Source organism: Dermochelys coriacea, chromosome 14 (assembly GCF_009764565.3).
Source record: "Dermochelys coriacea isolate rDerCor1 chromosome 14, rDerCor1.pri.v4, whole genome shotgun sequence".
Lineage (NCBI taxonomy): Eukaryota > Metazoa > Chordata > Testudines > Dermochelyidae > Dermochelys > Dermochelys coriacea.
Window position 1 is genome coordinate 8,658,482 of NC_050081.1, and position 18,862 is coordinate 8,677,343.

Consider the following 18,862-nt stretch of genomic DNA (forward strand, 5'->3'; position numbering starts at 1 on the left):
AGTCGACCTGGGGTAAGTCAACTCCAGCTACATTATTCAGGTAGAGTAGCATAACTTAGGTTAACTTACCCCTAACTTTGCCTAAGGAATAAAAGATGCTTGCTGGGGCCTCCATATCCTTCAATCTGGTTTTAAAGGTTTGGCTTTTTTTTAAAAAAAATAAATATTAGAATTAATTTTAACTTCTACATCACTCTCTGAAAAGCCGAATTACCAGCTGCTTCTATTGGATTTGTCTGTGCCCATGGTCCCAGGCCACTATCTGTGCTAGTGTTAGTCTCTGCTTGGTTTCTTCTTACACTGACCAAAGCGCCTTCTCTAAAATGTTTTTAAGCAAGCTCCAGTCTTTTCATATGTTGTAATGATGATACATATCACAGGTGTGAGGTAGGTTAGCCAGGTCCCCATTGTAAATGAAATTTCACTGGCTTAATATAAACTTTGGACTGATAAATCAGTGTTGAGAAGCTTTCATAGCCCATCTGCAAGATACTATTTTTATAACATTTTGACAACAACAAGAGATTTTACTGCTATTCTAAAAGGCAGCTATGTTTTCCCACTGTTAGGGGAACTAGGCCCCCACAAGCTGTTTCAAAATAACTTTTTCATGACTAGCTAAGCAAGTTGATGCCTTTTTTTGAAAAGGCATTGAATCTTTTTACTGGGTCTCTTCCTGAACTTTTTTTTTTTTTTAAAGTTTCTGCCCGAAGAGTAGCGCTGATTAAAACAAACTGATAAAAAGGCTAAAAAGCTGGATTTGAGATCATGGGGGGGAGCTATTTAGGAATATTTAATACCAGCATTTCCTACAAAGGGTTAGACAAATATCTTTTTGACATTTAAGTTTCACTAGGGCTCTAAAAGTAAAAGATCAGGTCCAACATAGAACTGATTCCAAAGGTAACTTTACTGTTTTGCAGATATAAACCTCATACATTTGTATTCATAGAAAAATTATACCAAATACACTCAATAGTTTCAGGGTTGAACATCCACTTTAGAAGAGTAAAGAGTAAGCATGCAAAATGTGTATGCGATTGCATGACTGATTTACATGCCTTAATTTGTACATGAAAATAGGTAATTACACATACTAATTGGTTATTTGTGCATGATTTGTATTCAATTTAATGAAATAAGGCATAAATTTTTAACAGGGTAATTAAACATTGGAACAATTTACCACAGGTCATGGTGGATTCTCCATCACTGACGAGTTTAAAATCAAGATTGGATGTTTTAGAAAAAGCTTTAGGAATTATTTTAGGGAAGTTGCATGGCCTGTGTTATGCAGGAGGTCAAATTAAACGATCACAATGGAGCTGTCTAGCCTTGGAATCTGTAAATGGAGCAATCTACGAACACACATGTAAGCTCTAATAAGGTGTGCTGTGGCATATGTATTTTGAACACGTTTTTAAATGACAAGAAAAATCTGGTCCCTTTATATTTGAGAAAAAATGGTATAATTATACATTGTTTTCAGTGTTTTTAAAAAACAGTATTCTCTACTTTGAGGAAACCAAAGCGCTGCAAAAATTTTATTTTTGTCAGAATTCTTCATCTGATATAAATCCTTTGATAGAGTTTCAAAACAAATGTCTACATATGTATGCTGTAGAGCCTTTGAGCTACAAATGATCATGCAGTCCGTTACAGATTAAGGATTTGAGTGCTCTTTTTAAAAATCTCATTGCACTGAGAAGTTTAATACTATTAAATATACAGTTTTGAATATTAATCTAAGCAATAAGTGACCGTTGTTCTTCTCAGTTAAATTGGTATAAAGCCAGAGTGACTCCAGTTACTCCTGATGTACATAAGAGGTGCTAACAAAAGAATTTAGCTCTAAAAATAATCATAGTGGGTTATTTTCTAAACATTAAGATTTAAATTGTGTATTACAAAAACTATTTTGGAATCATATTTAAAGGGAAATCCACTAACCAGTTAATGTTCTCTACAGTGAGTGAATAGGTTTGATTTCTCGGCTGTGGGTTTTTCCTCTTTTTTTGCACACTATAGTGGTATCTACCACTATAACCAGAACCTTTGAAAGAAACATTGTTTTATAAACCACATAAGATACCAGATACTCATCAGTAGTGGAGATAGAATTAAGCAAGAGCTGAGCTGCAGTCACTTTAAAAGGATCCTTACTCTGGAAGGAAGGTCAGACTCTATTAGAGACCAGTTTAGTTCTGCTAGCTGAATGCCGGTGCTGCTTAAGCCCTAGTAAAGCAGTTAGGACTGTGGCCTCATCTACACTTGGTGCGAGCTGCCCCTTGGACTTTACGATCCCTCTTCCTGTTGAATCTTTTTACATAGTTGCTGCTGCTCCTTAGCAGCCCGTCTCCTGGCCGCAGACGCCCTCTCAGGAACTGCAGCAGAGATGTAGGTAGCTGCCGTCTCTTGTGGTATATCTGACCCATCACAATGTATCGACTTCCTGCAAAACAAGAAGTAACTTTGGGTGGGTTTATTGTTGGTTCGGTTTCATTTCCTTGTTTCATTGTAGAAAAACACCTGCTCCACTGTGGATGATTGTAGCTTAGCCATGTTGTCTTTTAACATAAATTAAGCTAAAACCAAATGTGTTAAAGTAGCAAAATTCAAATGACTAATAAAGCAAGAGATGTGCAAAAACTGGAACTGGTTATGCCATCTCTTTTCTTCCCCCTCCCCCCACCCTCCCATCACCTTGACTTTTGGGTGTTGGATAAAAGAAGACAGGTCTGCTTGCTGGTGAAAGCTTCAGCAGGGCAAATATTCTACAGAATATATTTTTTTAGGGGATTGAACAGCTTTCACCATTCTGCCTTGCAGACCATTAGGCTTGTTTTGCAGATACGGGGAAACCAAAAACAAAACCGTTTGTGTGCCCCCTATTCCGAAATGAATCAGTTCCTTCTGCCCAAAATGTCCCATGAACTCCTGTTAAATTTGGGTTAACTGAAATCCCACAACAGCCAAAGGAGAAACCGACCGGATTTAGCTGGGATTAATTACCAAGTTTAAAATCTGGACATGGTTTACTGCAGTTCAAAGCATCCACAATGAGAATGTGAACTCGGAAGAAGAAGCCATCGGGGGTGATATACAGGCGACTCATCTTGTATAATCCATCACTATTTACCAAGAGTGTAACCAGGCGAACTCCTTTCCCCAGTGTTTCCACATCATGAACAATCCCATTCACTGCTAGTTTAAGAAGGGAGAGAGGGAAAACAATCACTCAATATACTTGCCAGTGGAACATTGATACTCAGCTCATGATATGTGTGGAGGCGCTAAACGAATCACAATGCTGCAGTGAACAAAAGTTTTAATTAATGTTTATAAAGTACTTCAAAGTTGAGTCCTATGTATTGTTGGATAACAATGCAGATTGGGAATAGTGGGGGTAAAGGTGGGGATGAGTGTTCACTTGAAAAGGAGAAGAAAAAGAAACATTCGTTATGTATTATGCTGTATTACTATTACACTGGAGTATTATCTAATTTGAAGGGATAGTTCCCTTACTCAGGTTTCAGAGTAGCAGCCATGTTAGTCTGTATTCGCAAAAAGAAAAGGCGTACTTGTGGCACCTTAGAGACTAACATTTATTAGAGCATAAGCTTTCGTGAGCTACAGCTCACTTCTTCGGATGCATCCGATGAAGTGAGCTGTAGCTCACAAAAGCTTATGCTCTAATAAATTTGTTGGTCTCTAAGGTGCCACAAGTACTCCTTTTCTTTTTCCCTTGCTCAGTGTCCTTGCAATGCAGCCTGATAAGGTACCATGAGTCCTAATTTTAGCAAACCACAATGAGCTGCACTACACCATTTCTGCCTCAGAAAGACCTAGGACTAGGCTGATTTAACAGAAGGACTGGAAAATCCCCCCCATCTATTCTAGACAGACAGTGATAAAGTTACTGGAGAGGTAAGGCTAGAAAACTTCCTTGACAAAGATCAAGGCCATACCTGCCTCACCGAGTGAAAACTTCTCTTTGATGCAGCCACTTGACCTTTAATCTCTAGATGTAAATTCATGAGGAGTAAAGCCCCTTCTGTGATCACTCGAGGGGAACCGTGGCTGTGCAGATTAATGTTCATTCAGGCTGGGTTAAGAGGCATGTGTTTTTTTTAAACTTAACAAATAAATGAAATTGTTAACCATTAAAGAATGAAATATGTGGAAGGCCTCAAGCAGAGACCTATGTCCTGGGCATCGCTCTAAAATTTTTGACTATAAGGAAATTAAGGAATGTTCACATTTGTAGAAAACTGTCTAATTTCTAGGCAGGCAAAACAGATGACTCATAATATGCTTATTTTCTAGAAATAGAAACACCTGTTAACTGGCACTAAGCATGTATTTTACTTATCTCCTTTTAAATATTGAGAAAGACACCATCTAATCCTCTGCTTCTTTGATAATAAGAGACAGCGCCATTCAGAAAACGTGTGCTCTAATTTCCAATGCAATTAACCTAGACCTACGCTATCTTTTTCTACCATCTGTGTGTGTGACAAAATGGCCATTAGAACCTAATGCAGCATGACCGCTGCAGGCAGAAGTCCTAAGAAGCTAAAGCCAAGTCCTGAATGCTGAGAGCATGCTATTCAGGCCATCATCTGGCAGTCTTCCATCCAAATTATATCCTAAAAGTCATTAGGTAAATAATGGAATGCCAGTTAAACAATATAGCTACAAAGGTAGAGGGAGAGAGATGTTTCCAGCTGTGGGTTAATAAGATATGGAGAATCATACAGACAGCTCGTGAAGTGGCTTTAGCACTGACAGTGATGTGTGGATGGAGTAGGGGCACAAAGAAGGCCAGTGCCAGACCAACAGAAAGGGGATGAGACAGTGAAACACGATTTATGCTATTTGTTGTGTATGTATTGGAATATCTGTGATGGGTACCTTAAAAATAGTTATTAGAATAGGCTGGAGCAAGCCCAGGAAGGCTTTTAAAAACCAGAAAGGAAATGTATGTGCTCGTAGCATGGCCCCACGAGTGTCTCTGCCATGCCTGCCTGTAAGTAAGAATATATGCAATAGGAACAAAACAGTCTTACCAAATTCACTCACACAGAAAGCCTCTGCTTCATCCCTCTCCCTCCTGCACTCTGTCAGGCACACCTTCTCCTTGTTGTCAGCATCTAGAACTGCAACAGGCACATGTGTTGTGGACGTGTAGCATTAACATAACATGGCCCCTGGAGTTCAGGAGTGAAAGTAAGTAACCCTTTTCTCCTGAGAGGTCACAAAGTCCCTTCCTATAGAGGTGCCCCCTTACCTTTCTTTAGCACGTTGAAGTGATACAGCAGGCTCGATGACTGGCGGTTGGTGACCCAGGAGGGCTTACTGATGTTTCTTAGAGGGTCGTGCTGTTTGTAGGGATTCATCTTGCCAGGTCGGTTGAGGTGATCCACTATATTGGGATCTTCTGTCTCAGCTGCCTCTGTGTCTTGGAAAGGATGCGTCTCAGCTAAAGTCAAGGATCTGCCTTTATAATGGGAAAATGCTCTATGGTGGAAGTGTGCTGAGATGCTGTTCGCTGCCTCAGACTGAAGCCTATCTGTATGCATTCTGTTTGGGTAACTGAAGTCAAAGGAAGCAGGAGGAGGCTCCTCCATGTGGCTCTCGGAAGCCAGGACCCTGCCATCCTGGTGAGGCTCTTTTCTCATCCCTGTATTGTTTTCCACGGAGGTCTTCGCCTTTTTCTTTCTGTCTGGTGAGACTGAGAGGATGTCGGCAGCTTTTGGCCACTGCAGGTTAGCTGGAGACAGTAACCAATGCTCTGTGTGATTCTCTTCACCAATACTGCTGCCTCTAAATGGGAATTTAGCTTGGCTTGGTGTGGAGTCTGCTGCACTGTACCCATCCTTGCTGAGTGCCCGAATGGGTTTTCCAATATAGGGCAGGGATCCTATGTACAAATAAACAGAAGAGGCAGAATTGTTTTAACTTTTTTGGGGGGTGGGGAAGCCGACTTGTAAGCTCTTTGGGGCAGAGACTGTTTTATGTATGTACAGTGCCTGGCAGAAGGAGTGGAGGGGGCAATTGAAGCCTCGCCATTACCACAATATAAACAATAAGTGGTCCACTAACGGGAATAAAGCAGAGTGCCCATATCTGACAGGCATTTGATTTCACTGTCCCCACATAAGGAAGGATAGCACCTGCCTTTCTGGGCCTCATAGCTTGTGGGACAAAATCTGAATTAGCTTCTCATTTCCAAAATGCTGTGGGGTGGAAAATAGCTGGGATTCGCACAACAAAACAGCCTTTCAAAAAATGCGGGGGCCAGAAACACAGGAAAGAGTGGAAGGGAACTTTCTAGCTCCTATTTCAGACAGAATCCCAGGAACTGCAGCACGGAACTTGGCCCAGCTGTGTGCGAGCTGAACCCTGGCGATCTGCATTTTTACTATTATTGTTTCAAATTAAAAACACGATTTATAAACAAACCCTTCTCGAAAGAGCCCTGAAAGTCCAGGGAGCATCCGGGGGAGCCAGATTCACAGTGCAGCTCGGGCTGATTGTTTAAAAGGCTATGACAACAGAACTATTTGGTTTTCCCATCCATGGGACGCCTTATTGACAATGTCATCTGGACTTTTCAATGCTCCATGGGCTTTGAGGATTGCTGAATAGATCTTTATCCAGCGTTTTGGACTTCTGACTTGTGCGCCATAGAGCTGTCAAGGAGCCCAAAAATCTCATGTTTGGTAGAAAAGCCATTGCTTTTAACTAATGATCCCTTGCAGTTTGTTCCTGATGGCAGAAAGATGGGATTGAGAGAGATCTGCCCTTTATTTCAAAATGAAAGTTAAGAAATGATTATTATGCTCAAATATAATTGTGTTTTTGGGTCAGGCAGGTTAACAGCACAGTGCAGGCCAAGTGGGAAAATTTCCAGGTCTCATTTCACACCATCCCTTTCCCCTTTTGAATCTCACAAAGCAAACTGACTTTCCTTTTAGACAGTCTTCTTTCCCCTGCAGTATTTTCCCCTTCAAATTTGTGGTTCCCTCTTCCTTTTCAGCCTATTCTTGCCATGCAATTAGTTTGCCCAGGTAGAGTATTTAAAACCAGTTTACCCACACACACAATGCGGGTGCTCGCTGTTTGCAGTTAACAGTGTGTAGGAGGCTGATCCTGACTCGTCCTGTGAAGTATTTGACATGCACAGCTGAATGAAGTCCTGGTTTATCTCCAAAGCCTGACTCTCAGCTGTTGACCTCACTATTACTTCTCCATTGCTCTCACCAGCTGTTGTCATGGGAAAGATTTCCTGATATTTGGGTTGAATGCATACGAAGTTAGAAATTTCCATGAGACAAGTGGGGGCGGGAGAGGTACAAGCTGAAGACAGAGACATGCCAGAGTGCCCTGGAACCTGAACAAGTCCTTTCAAACACATCTCCTACCTGTGATGTTTACCCCCCAAGATGCACTTTCACTAAGCGCTGAATTTCTAAGGAGACATTAAGCATTTTGTCTTGACTCAGATTTCTAATCCCTCTCAATTCCTCTGTCAGATCTCTGGGGACTGGGAAAATAGAACTGCAACATAGCACCTAATCTTTTCTGTCCTCTGGGAGAGATGCACCTTTTACCTCCGTACCCCTTGTGGGATGCAGTAACAAATCTGTTTAGTCTGACATGCAGAAGGCACAGGTGGGAGCTAAGAACAGCTGAACTAAACCACAAATTTAGAGCCTACAGGGAATAGGAGGGGGGCTATAAAAGTCACACAAGAAACCACACACATGAACCACTAAGTAACTCACAAACTGCTCAAAACTGGCTAACTCAGGATTCGTGGCAATAGCTGATTCTCTGTTTCTTGCAGGTGCTCTCCAGCCTCCCCAGACACACACCTTCCTCTGACACATCAAGCATCTCTGCTTGTTTTCTTGACTAATGAACACGCTAAAATGTTCCTTTCCTTGGCTCTCATGTGCTTGCTGCTGCAGCGTGCTGAAACGGATGCAGCTGGAGAGGGCTGTCAGGGCAAGAATTGGAAATAATGTGTCTAGTCTTTGTGGGAAAGAGCAACGCTCAGCCTCTCTCCTCCTTGCTGAAAACAGCAAATCTGCCCTTTTCTGCTTTGGAATGTTAAGAAACTTACCTGCCATCAAGTTGGACGATGGTCCCATGACAAAACAGAGGAGCCAGAATGCTTCAGTTGTCATTTTGAAGGAAACCTTTTCCAGATTCTAAATGAACTGGAGTCTTTTATGCCCTTCCCCCGGTTCATGCTAATGAGAGGCAGCCTTAGGGGAAACATGAATCGCTCCCTGGACAAACCATTGGAGCAAGACCAAGCTGCCGCAATCCTGCTAACCTCCCACTGCCACTTTTTAAGAGAAATGTGTATGGAGCCCCCCCACGCTGGCTACAATTACCTGAAAGTCTAAATGTCAGTTCTGTCTTTGCCTGATTAAACGCGTCTTCCCTAAACTCCTACTCTCTACACAAAGTGGTGGGGGTTGGGGGGGGGGGTGTCTTGTTTTCCTTCCCTACCTCTGAGGGGAAATTGTACAAAACATATCAATGCATAATTGGATACAAGGAACTGCATTAAAATGCAGCATGCAGAATCAGGGAACACATCACCTCTACATGTCAGCATCTACTTTGGGGCCGGGGAGGGATGAACTCAGCATTTATGCACAGTCGGTTATAATGGGTGCATGTTTTTTAAGGTCGGAAATCTGGCTATTTCAGTCCCTACTATATGGGGATTTTGCAAATTTTTATAGTTATTGTCCATTCTCAATAGAAAGGTCTGCTGTTCCCGTAGTAGTTTCAATTTATTTTAAAACCCGGTTTCAGTAACTTGAATGAGTATCTAGAACTCTGACACCCCTCCTCTCATCTTTCACACACCAAGCTCAAATTCATCTTGAGAGTAACTTTATTGATGTGGGATTCAGTTAGCCCAATATGCTTGTTCCTATATAATCAGTTTAAACAGTTGAGGACTTTTCTTCTTATTACCAAGCCAGATGTTCACTGAAGCTGCTTACCCCGCTGTCTGATAAGGGATGTTATGAGGATCATTCAGTTAGTTTATGCCTATATAGTGCTTTGAACACAAAAAGCACTATACAAGTGTTGTTAAAGGTCATTAGAAATATCCTGTAGCCTGCCTACTGAAGCCCATCTTTTCAGCCAGAGGAAAGCTATGCAATGGAAGGCCTCAAAAGATTGCTGAATGTTGTAGTATCTATCACTTAGTTTAAGCTTAAATAAGCTTAAGAATGATCAATGCATCAGTAATAAACATATGTAAATGCTCTATGGATTTCTAATGCGCCTGTGGGCATGTTCTGTATCAAGTTACCAGTCAAGACAGAACATGGTTGGGAGAATACTGCAGCTTTAGGATTGGATATTTGCCCTCACTGATGTAAATGGTAAACTTCCATTCTGTTGAATTATTTTAAATAAAACAGACCAAAAGTATATGAAAACTTACTTTGGTTGCTAGCAGTTAGAGTGAAAATTTTATTTCTTTGATGTATGATGCAGATAATTGATATTTCTTTATAGTTGGACTGTCTTATATATTCCAACAAATTCCCCAGCAGCACAAAGTCTTATTTCAAATAGCTGTGTACAGTTTATTCTCTAGATGTCTAAAATGGTTTGCAATATGTAAGGAAATTGTAATACATATGTGACCCTTTGCTTTAATTTCCCTAACATCATGTTTAATTCTTTTCTTCTGTTACAATATGCCTTTTAAATGTTTTAATTCTGAAAGTATGTTAATGTGGGGGAAAACCATTGTAGAAATCTAAACCCAGACACAATGCTGAACTGAATTCACAACTGGGGATTCACATTAAACATCTTAGCCATTTGTATTTTATTAATTTGGCTGTTTAGGAGCTGGTCCAGCACAGTGCATTCCTCTCCATTTCTCCTGGGGTTGGGTGGGACAATGAGGGGCTACACACCTGAAAAAGCAATGGGGTGGATTAGATGAAATACACAGTTGTTCCGTAACATTTATCTTATATGCTTCTATGGGACTGTGCTATGGCAGGCAAGGAGAAAATACAACCTGCAAATAATTAAGTGAATTTGTTATGCTTCTTTGAATGTTAAACTCTCTATGTTGTTTAAACTCCTCAAATAGTAAATAAGTCAGCTGGTGAGTGTCTGAACACCAGACTAGGTAAGCACTGGCACCCCCTGGAGGATAAGGAAGAAGAAAAAGATGCCTATGCTCTCTCTCCTGATGCAGCATTTTCTTCCTTATGTAGAGAATGTACGGGGCAAGATGTGAGGAGCTGCATGTGAAGGTGTCTTTTTGGGTGTAATTTATATCTACTTCAGGATGTACGTGGGATGCATCAGAACCATGTAGACGTTTTGATGATATAAAGAAACCACTAAACAGATACAACCTTCTGATAAAACTATTTGTCAGTATAATACAACCCCTTTTACTATATTGCTGTGTCTATGTCTGGGTGTTTCTCCTAAAATTTCAGCTTCACTGGTAGCACTGTGGACAATGTGGTGGTGAACATGTTTAAACTAGTTTCAGAGTAGCAGCCATGTCTGTATTCGCAAAAAAGAAAAGGAGTACGTGTGGCACCTTAGAGACTAACAAATTTATTTGAACATAAGCTTTCCTGAGCTACAGCTCACTTCATCGGATGCATGCAGACTAAACTAGTCTTTGTACTGGTGCTACAACTGGTGAAGCGGCTTTTGTGTTAGCAAACTGTAGTGAAACACTCCTAGTATAGGATTCCTTCTCCCTATGAGAGAAGTTTAGAACTACAATTTTAGCAACCAATTACATCTATTGAAAAACCCCAGAGACCCTGCACTGCTGGCAATACTGGCTTGCAGTGAAAAACTGGATGAATTCCCCATTCCTAATCACTACAGAGAAAAGAACACTTAAGTTGTGATGCCATCACACCTGATGTGTGATGAACAATATAGCTCACTACAAAACACTAGGGCTCAGATTTTCAAAAGTAGTTAGGGGTCGATCCGCTTACACGCTGCAAGACCTAAGCGATAAAATGGCCATTTTCAAAAGTGACAGAGGCGCTCAGGAATCTCAAGCCCGTTGATTTTAAATGAGTCTTAGGCACCCAAACCTTCCGACAAAGGGAGTTAGCGGTCTATATCCCTTCGGCATTGCAATGCTGACACAACACAATGTCTCAATACCTTTCAAAATCTGGGCCCAAACCATCAAAAATTAAGTCCAAACGAAGGCCTAGTCTACCCGTATCTCCCCATAATCCAATTGCCTTCCAAAAGCAAAGCACAGCAAATCCTCAAAATGCTCAACCAGCAGCACCTACGACAGGCTCCAGAGTAGCAGCCGTGTTCGTCTGTGTCCCCAAAAAGAACAGGAGGACTTGGGGCACCTTAGAGACTAACACATTTATTTGAGCATAAGCTTTCCCGGGCTCCAGCTCACTGTTCCCTCTCAACCCTGCGTGTGCGCGCGCGGATCCGAGCCCCGCGCGCGCGGATCCGAGCCCCGCGCGCACGCACATTTGCACAGAAGAAATTTTTTGCGCCCAGAGCCCGTCAGGAATTAGAGGGAACATTGCCCTACACCCCACAGCTAGAAAGGCCCAAGGAAAACCCATGAGGAGCGAGACGGATGCAGAACGAGGCCCCTGAGCGGAAGCCCCCTGCAGTCAGTGGACAGACTCCAGTGGGCTCGGGCTCAGGCTTTTATCCCGGTACCTCGCTGGCCCTAAACGGTGCAAAAGAAAGGCGGACGCCTGCTCCTGACGGAAGAGGCGTCATGGACTGACACAGCCTAACGGCGGGAGCCGGCACCCCGCGGCCCAGCGCCCTGGCCGGGAACGGCCAGCCAGGGCCAAAGCCCCGACTCACGCCCCGCCCTGGGCAGGCTGGACGGACACGGGGCCGACTCCTGTTTCCCTCGCGCCCGGCTGACAGAGCGCCCCGGCTCTGCCCGCGTTTACATGGCAACCGGCGCCGCGCTCCAAACCCGCCTCTGCGCGCCCGGCCCCTGGCCTGCCCCTTTCTGCGTCCCGGACCCCCTCAGGCCGGGGCAGGAGAAGCCCCCGCCCGCCCGCCCGCCCGGGAGGCCGCTCCGCAGATGCTGGGGGCGGGGGCGTCTCGTGGCTGCGCGAGCACAGGCCAGCCCGGGCTCCCGCGGCCCCCGCGACACGGGGAGCTCTTGCCGCCCGCGGTGGGCGGGGAGCGGGAGGGTTAACGGGCCGAGGCGGCACGGGGAACGCCTGCCCCCGCCAGCGAGGCAAGAGCCCCTCAGCGCCCGCCGGTGCGGGACTCCCCGCCCTTCAGCGCGCAGCCACCCCAGCCCAGCCGCCAAGGAGGCGGGACGGCATGACTAAAAGTGTATCACGGCAGCCCCTGCGGGCGTTAATAACGTGGAAGCGGCCCAGGAGCCCGGCGGCGGCGCCCAGTCACGAATTTACCAGGCTGCTCCGGCTCGCTACAAAACGTGTGAGCGGTACGACCCAGATGGGACTCGAACCCACAATCCCCAGCTCCGGAGGCTGATGCCTTATCCATTAGGCCACTGGGTCACCCAGTGAAAACGGAGACCGGCGCGCTCTAAAGGCCCCGCCCGGCTCCAGCTGGCTCCGCCCCTACCCCCACTCCGCCCTTAGTCCTCGATGATTCCAGCCTCACTCTCAGGGCCCCGCCCAGCCCAGGATGGCCCGCCCCCCACTCGGGCCCAAGCCCGCCGCGCTCTGACTCCGCCCCTCCCCAGCCCTCTCAATCAAGAAGGCGCGCTAAGGACTTGTGCCTGGGCCCTGCCCTGCCGGTCGCGGCAGCCCCGCCCCGAAGACTCGAGGGTCTCACTCGCGCGCAACGGCCGTTAGCTCCTCCCTCCCCGCGCGCCGCGATAGGTGGCGTCCCCCCCATAGCCTCCGGGACGTAGTGTTAGGCTTTCTTTTCCCGCGCCTCCTCCATCGTTAGCACGGCCCTCTGCGCCCATACCAGCTCTCCCATGATATTAGCTCTGCCCGCTCCCGTGCGGGACTGACGTTAGATTGTCCCCCACACCGGCCCTCCGTGTCACCCATTCCCCCCCCACACACAGCGCACCCATTAGCTTCTCCTGGGCACCCCACTGACAGCATGTCCTGCCCCCCCTGGCTGTAGCTCCCCATAGCTGGCTGCCCACCCAAGCTCTCTGATTGTCATCTTCCCCCCCCCCATATCCCATATCCCTTCCGTCAAAACACTGGCACCTGCCAGGTTTGTCTCCTTCAGCCACTGCAACCTCCAATACAGCTGGCCCGTTCCTTGGGTCCCCCACCAAGCCTCCCGTGCCTCAGCACCACAACTACCTCCGCTCTGCCCCGGCTCCTCCAGCTGGCTCATACTGCCAAGGGCTCCATGCCGGTGGGTTGCACGCTTCGTGGCTTGGGTCCACCAAGGCTAGCTGGGTGTATAGCTCTGCCAACCAAAGCAACCTGTGTGACCCCTCTAGTAAGCTGCCCCCTGTGATATGTGTATGCCGAAGGCGAGAGCAGCAGAGAGTTTCCACTGCAGTATCAAATGGGCACTCTGGGCCTGATTTTAATGGAAATCAGACTTCCAGTTTTTAACCAGAATCAGCTGGGTTCTGTCCATTGATATCTAATATTCCCTAAAATTAAAGAATTGATCAGCTGTGGTTTTCAAAAGTCGTGGTGTTATAGACAGACAGAGAAATGCCATTATGGCCTCACTTTCATGTAGCAAAGGAGCTCCAGCTCACTTTCCTCGGCCATTGGCCCCGCTTCTCCAACATGATTCCTTCTCCACCCTCTGTGCTTTGCCTCAGTCCTTGCTTTAGCCCCTTTCCCACTTGTAAAAAGAAAAGGAGTACTTGTGGCACCTTAGAGACTAACAAATTTATTAGAGCATAAGCTTTCGTGAGCTACAGCTCATCCGATGAAGTGAGCTGTAGCTCACGAAAGCTTATGCTCTAATAAATTTGTTAGTCTCTAAGGTGCCACAAGTACTCCTTTTCTTTTTGCGAATACAGACTAACACGGCTGCTACTCTGAAACCTTTCCCACTTGTGATTCCCACTGCCTTTTTCTCAGCTTCCTTCTTCTGATGTGCCAAGCATCCACCCTCTCTCCCCTAAAAATATCTCCTCAAAGCTCATTGCTTCTGGTTAGCTTGCCATCTCTACCATCTATTTTGGCAATCATCACTCCCATGCTCCTGTCGAACCATGTTCTTGTGCCATTCATATTTCTCTTCATAAAGGTGAGAGCAAGCAAGATAACTACAAACCAAACCAAACCCTAGATAAAATGTCATTGAGGAACCCTCCTGTCTCTCCCCCATTGCCTATCATCTTCATTTGCTGTGTTATATGTTCTTCATGGCGGAGACCTTGTCTTCATATAGGTCTGTAAGTTACCATGTGCTTCTATGGAGCTGTATAAAAATAATAATCTAATTAACAGGCATGTGTGTCATAGGCTGTACCACTACCTTTGACTGGTTGAAATTCGAACTGTGATCATAGGGCTTAATGTGCTTGAGTTTCAGCTGGTGTCCCTAGAATTCCAGATCTGTTGGGAAAATGTAATACTGTATAGCCTGTGCTCTGGATCCTTGTCCTTCTTGTCAAAAGCCAGTAGGGAAGTGTTGAGCTTTTCAACATATCTGAGGAAAACAGGATGCCAATTATAATTTTTTAAAAAGCATGAGTTTGACTTCTGTTCAAAAAGTTATCCCATGTGTATAATCTGTTTTGCATTAATACACTGGAAATCAGTGTGACAAGACAACTCATAGTGTCTCTATGCCACTGACTTGATTGATTCTTGTTCATTAGTGTTTAGAACTAAGTATACCATATAGACTTGTGTTGATTGATGCTTTTCTTCTGGAGATGAATAAAAAAAACAGGTGTCCATGCTGGTATTTTCTATATCAGCTGTCTTTGATACTGTGGATCAAGAAGTGTTGATGATACACCTGCAGTCTGCGAGATGACTTTTTTGGTTATTTTGGGTGTTCCATACCTGAAGTGAGCTGGAGAGTGGGGCCATGTTGAGAAACAATGTTCAAATATTGACCTTGCCAGGATGGTTAATAACTTTATCACTTCTAGTCTAAATTACTGTAAGGACTTTACATGGGGCTGTACCTTCAATCCTCCCAGAAGGGGAAGCTAGCCTGAAAAGTGGTGGCAGCCTTCTTATGTATGTACCCTTCCATGAGCACGATGCTATGACACTTGTGTTCCACGGGCTGCACCAGGCCTTTCACGTAGCTTAGAACTTTTAATGGCTTGGGCGCTTTTTTACCTGAAACACTATTTTTCACCCTGCACCAGATTACTGTAGTTTTGATCAAGGAATCCACTTGACTTGATCTAGAATTTCTTTGTGTAAGGGGACTGTTGGCCGCTTAGTAAAACTCAGTCGTGGGTTTTTGGTTGGCTTCTCCAGTACCAAAAGAAAAGGGAAGGGTCAATGGGAAATCAGGAGCCTGAGACTGACAGTACTCATGAACAAGTGAAGCCAGTGTTCCAGATTAGCCTGATTGACAGTGTGAGCAGGTTAATGAGGGAGTCAGGAAGCCAGGGGGGTCCTGTCCTCCATGTGAGCTGCAATTGCCTGGAACAAGGCCCAAGCTGAGCTGGGGAGCAGGGCCACACCAGCCAGAGAGAAACAGAGAAGCAGCCCAGGGAGCAGACCTGTGCTGGAAGGAGAACTGCAGCAACCAGAGCCAGAGAAGCAGCCCAGGGAGCTGCGCTGGAGGCAGAGCAGCATCAGCGCTGAGACAAAGTGGAGCTGGAGTTGGAGCAGTCCAGACCTGGGTGCGGTGAGCAGCTGGGGAGAGCAAGGGAGGACCCTGGGCCGTGGGGCCAGCACAGGAAGATGCCCCCAACCAAGAGGCCTTGCAGTCCAGACTTGGAGGGGGATCATAAACCTGGGGGTGGGACTGACACTGGGAAGAAGGGTCCTGCCACCTAGAGCCTGAAGATGTGTGGCCACTGCCAGAGCAAGTGTCTGACCCGCAGTATCCCTCCAGCATAGACCAGGCCTGAGGAGGCCTGGGATGCGTGATGAACAGACTGTGAAATTCCCTTTACATTCCAGAGACTGCTATCTGTGATTTCCCCGTTCCACAGAGCAGGGTTATGTATTTTCCTTTAACCTTTCCCATTTTTTCCTTATTTTTTAAAATTGATTGCTGTTTAATAAATTGTATTTGCTTTGAACTGTATGTAATGATCAGTGCGTCAGGGAAGTGTCCAGTGTGGAGAGAGCACCCTGGAGTGGGGACACACTAGCCCCTGTCCTAAGTGACCATGACGAGGTTGGGGGTCAAGCCCCACAAGAATCCTGGGCCCAGCCTTGTTGGGGTTACGAGGCATCCTTGCTCCCACTTCCTTTACCCAGAGGTCTGTCTGACCTCGAGGGCTTCCCTTCCACTTTCCTGTGTGGCAGAGTCCGAGATCCTTTCGCTAGCCCATTTCACCAGGATAATTTATAATCCAGAAAAGTTCCCCACAATAGCAGGACCATTCTCCCGCTTACGTTTGCTACATGAGAGTGAGCTGCTGGCAGTGTGTTCTCCCTTCAACTTTGGAATTTGCTCTTTGCTTGGTTCTAAATATCCCAAATCTATTTGATCTTTTGGGCATGCTACAAAACCCCTATTTTTGAGCGGGCTTTTGAGAGGGTCTGGTGGTGGATCTCTTAGGAAACTAAGGTCTAAGATGTTTTGGATTTGGAATCTGAGGGCTGGAGTAGTATGTGAGGGTACGTTGCTACTCTTTTGATTTGATTTTTAGTATGTAAGGAATGCATCTTCAATCAATTTGCTTTAAATCCCAGTAAAGAGCTGCTGGCACTTTGGTTAGGAACCTGAGGGTCTTGGTTTTCCCAAGAGCAGGAAGGAAGGCACAAAGGGTATGTCTATGGATACGTCTAGACTGGATTAAAAGATCCACAGCATCACCGTGGTTGGCCGAGATCAGCTGACTCAGGCTTGGGCTGAGGGGCTAAACATTGCTGTGCAGACATTCCGGCTCAGGATGGGGCCTGGGCTCTGAGACTCCCCACCCTCACAAGGTACCAGAGCCTGGGCTCCAGCCCGAACCTGAACATCTGCACAGCAATTTTACAGCCCCACAGCCCAAGAGCCCAAGTCAGCTGACACAGGCCAGCTGCATGTATTTAATTGATGCGTAGATGTACCCTACATTGCAATGTAAACCCAGGGTTAATAGAACTCAAGTTAGCAGACCCTGTTTTGTTAACTTAGGGCTTGACCATCTATACTCATCTGTAACCCCAGTTTAGGAATTGTTGAACCCTTGGTCCCAACCTGGGGCTCCAGCATCTACACTGCATTATGTAGGCCCAAGTCCAATCACTCATATCCCAGACTTCCTAGCATCTTCCTAAAATGTGGCTGGTGTCACCCTTTCTTCATTGTGAAGTGTGGGAAAATCTGACTGTCCACCAATCTTTACTGTCCAGAGGACAAAGGAAGTCAGCCCATAGAATTGTGGGATATTTCTGATGGATTTCAAGAGCAGGAGTCCAGTGGAGCTGTGTCTACACTGCAAAACAATAGGGCTTCAACCCTAGGTCCTGGATAGGGTGGCCAGGTGCCCAGTTTTTGACCGGAAAGTCCAGTCAACAAAGGGACCTGACTGTGTCCAGTCAGATCTATGGCTCGGACACCCAAAGTCCAGTTACAGTGGGTGGGGAAGGCGGGGAGGTGCTAAGTTACCACCTGCCCAGCCCCTACTCAGCTGGGGCCATCTCCTACCTGCATCAGGCAGCTGCAGCTCCTAGCCCTGGCTCCACAGGCAAATCCCTCCTGACCTGGGTGGGGGAGAAGAGCAGTGAGCGGCCAGGAAGACTTGGGAAGAGGACTGAACAGGGGGTGGGGCCTCAGGAAAGAGGTGGAGCAAGGGGAGGGGCAAGGAGGAAGAGACAGTGTTGGGGAGGTTCCTGCTGGAGTGTCTGGTTTTTAAATATTACAAACTTGGCAACCCTAGCCCCAACTTGACTGAGGCTCAGATGCTCCACCCCAATGTGGTCCTGGGTCTGAGCTCTGGATTTGTGTGATTTGTGTGTAGACAGAAAGCGGGTAGGCTTGAGGCTGAGTTTGAACCCTGGGCTTACAGTGCCGTGTAGACCAGGGATTCTCAAACTGGGGGTCTGGACCCATGAAGGGGTTGCGAGGTTATTACATGGGGGATCACGAGCTGTCAGCTTCCACCCCAAATCCTGCTTTGCCTCCAGCATTTATAATGGTGTTAAATATATTTTTAAAGTGTTTTTAATCTATAAGGGCAGGGGAGTTGCCTTCAGAGGCTTGCTAAGTGAAAGGGGTCACCAGTACAAAAGTTTGAGAACCGCGAGTGTAGATGTACCCAAAGCATGCAGCTGTCCTAGGTGGCCGGGGTTTGGTCATGCTGTCGGGTATGTGACTATTGAAAACCCCACCGGGAAAGTCCATTCACTCCTAACCCGGTGGGGGCTGGGGGGAGGTAAGAGCAATGACTTCCTCCTTCAGGCTTCACTCAACCTCCCTGAGGTCCCCATAACAAAAAACAGGCCACAACGGGGACAACAAATCCCAGCGTCCCATGCTCCGCCTTCCTTCCAGCTGACAAGAAGCAAGGCCGAGCATTGGGTGCTGGGAACTGTAGTTCGCCTCGGGCTTCTTGGCACTAGGTGGCGCATTGTGTGCTGGGATCGGTAGTCTTGGAGCCGCGAGTGGTGCGTTGTACGCTCTGTGACGTGTAATCATCTCTCTCCAAGATCCTGGCGCGGTTCTCGTGAGATCGCTGGTTCCCCCTCACACACACCCTCCGCCTCGCGAGAACAGTTTGTTT

At 46.1% G+C, this 18,862-nt stretch overlaps 1 protein-coding gene and 1 non-coding gene across 7 annotated transcripts; both read right to left on the minus strand.

The window, feature by feature from the left end:
• Positions 1-890: 890 nt before the first annotated feature.
• Positions 891-12,602, minus strand: C14H17orf58 (chromosome 14 C17orf58 homolog). 6 transcript variants are annotated; one of them, XM_043497618.1, is made up of 6 exons: positions 8,132-8,270; positions 7,881-8,005; positions 5,291-5,923; positions 5,070-5,159; positions 3,013-3,204; positions 891-2,452 (listed from the first exon to the last, which is right to left on the minus strand). In XM_043497618.1, exons 2-6 carry the CDS (start codon positions 7,900-7,902, stop codon positions 2,262-2,264), a joined length of 1,128 nt encoding a protein of 375 aa, XP_043353553.1. In that variant the 5' UTR covers positions 7,903-8,005; positions 8,132-8,270; the 3' UTR covers positions 891-2,261. The 6 variants fall into 6 exon arrangements, with proteins under 6 accessions (XP_043353553.1, XP_038226515.1, XP_038226517.1 ...); XM_038370587.2 differs by lacking the exons at positions 7,881-8,005; positions 8,132-8,270 and adding an exon at positions 12,459-12,602; XM_038370589.2 differs by lacking the exon at positions 7,881-8,005 and having other exon boundaries at positions 8,132-8,268.
• TRNAR-CCG lies at positions 12,497-12,569 on the minus strand. Its single transcript has one exon. It is a non-coding gene; the product is annotated as a tRNA-Arg (tRNA).
• Positions 12,603-18,862: the final 6,260 nt, after the last annotated feature.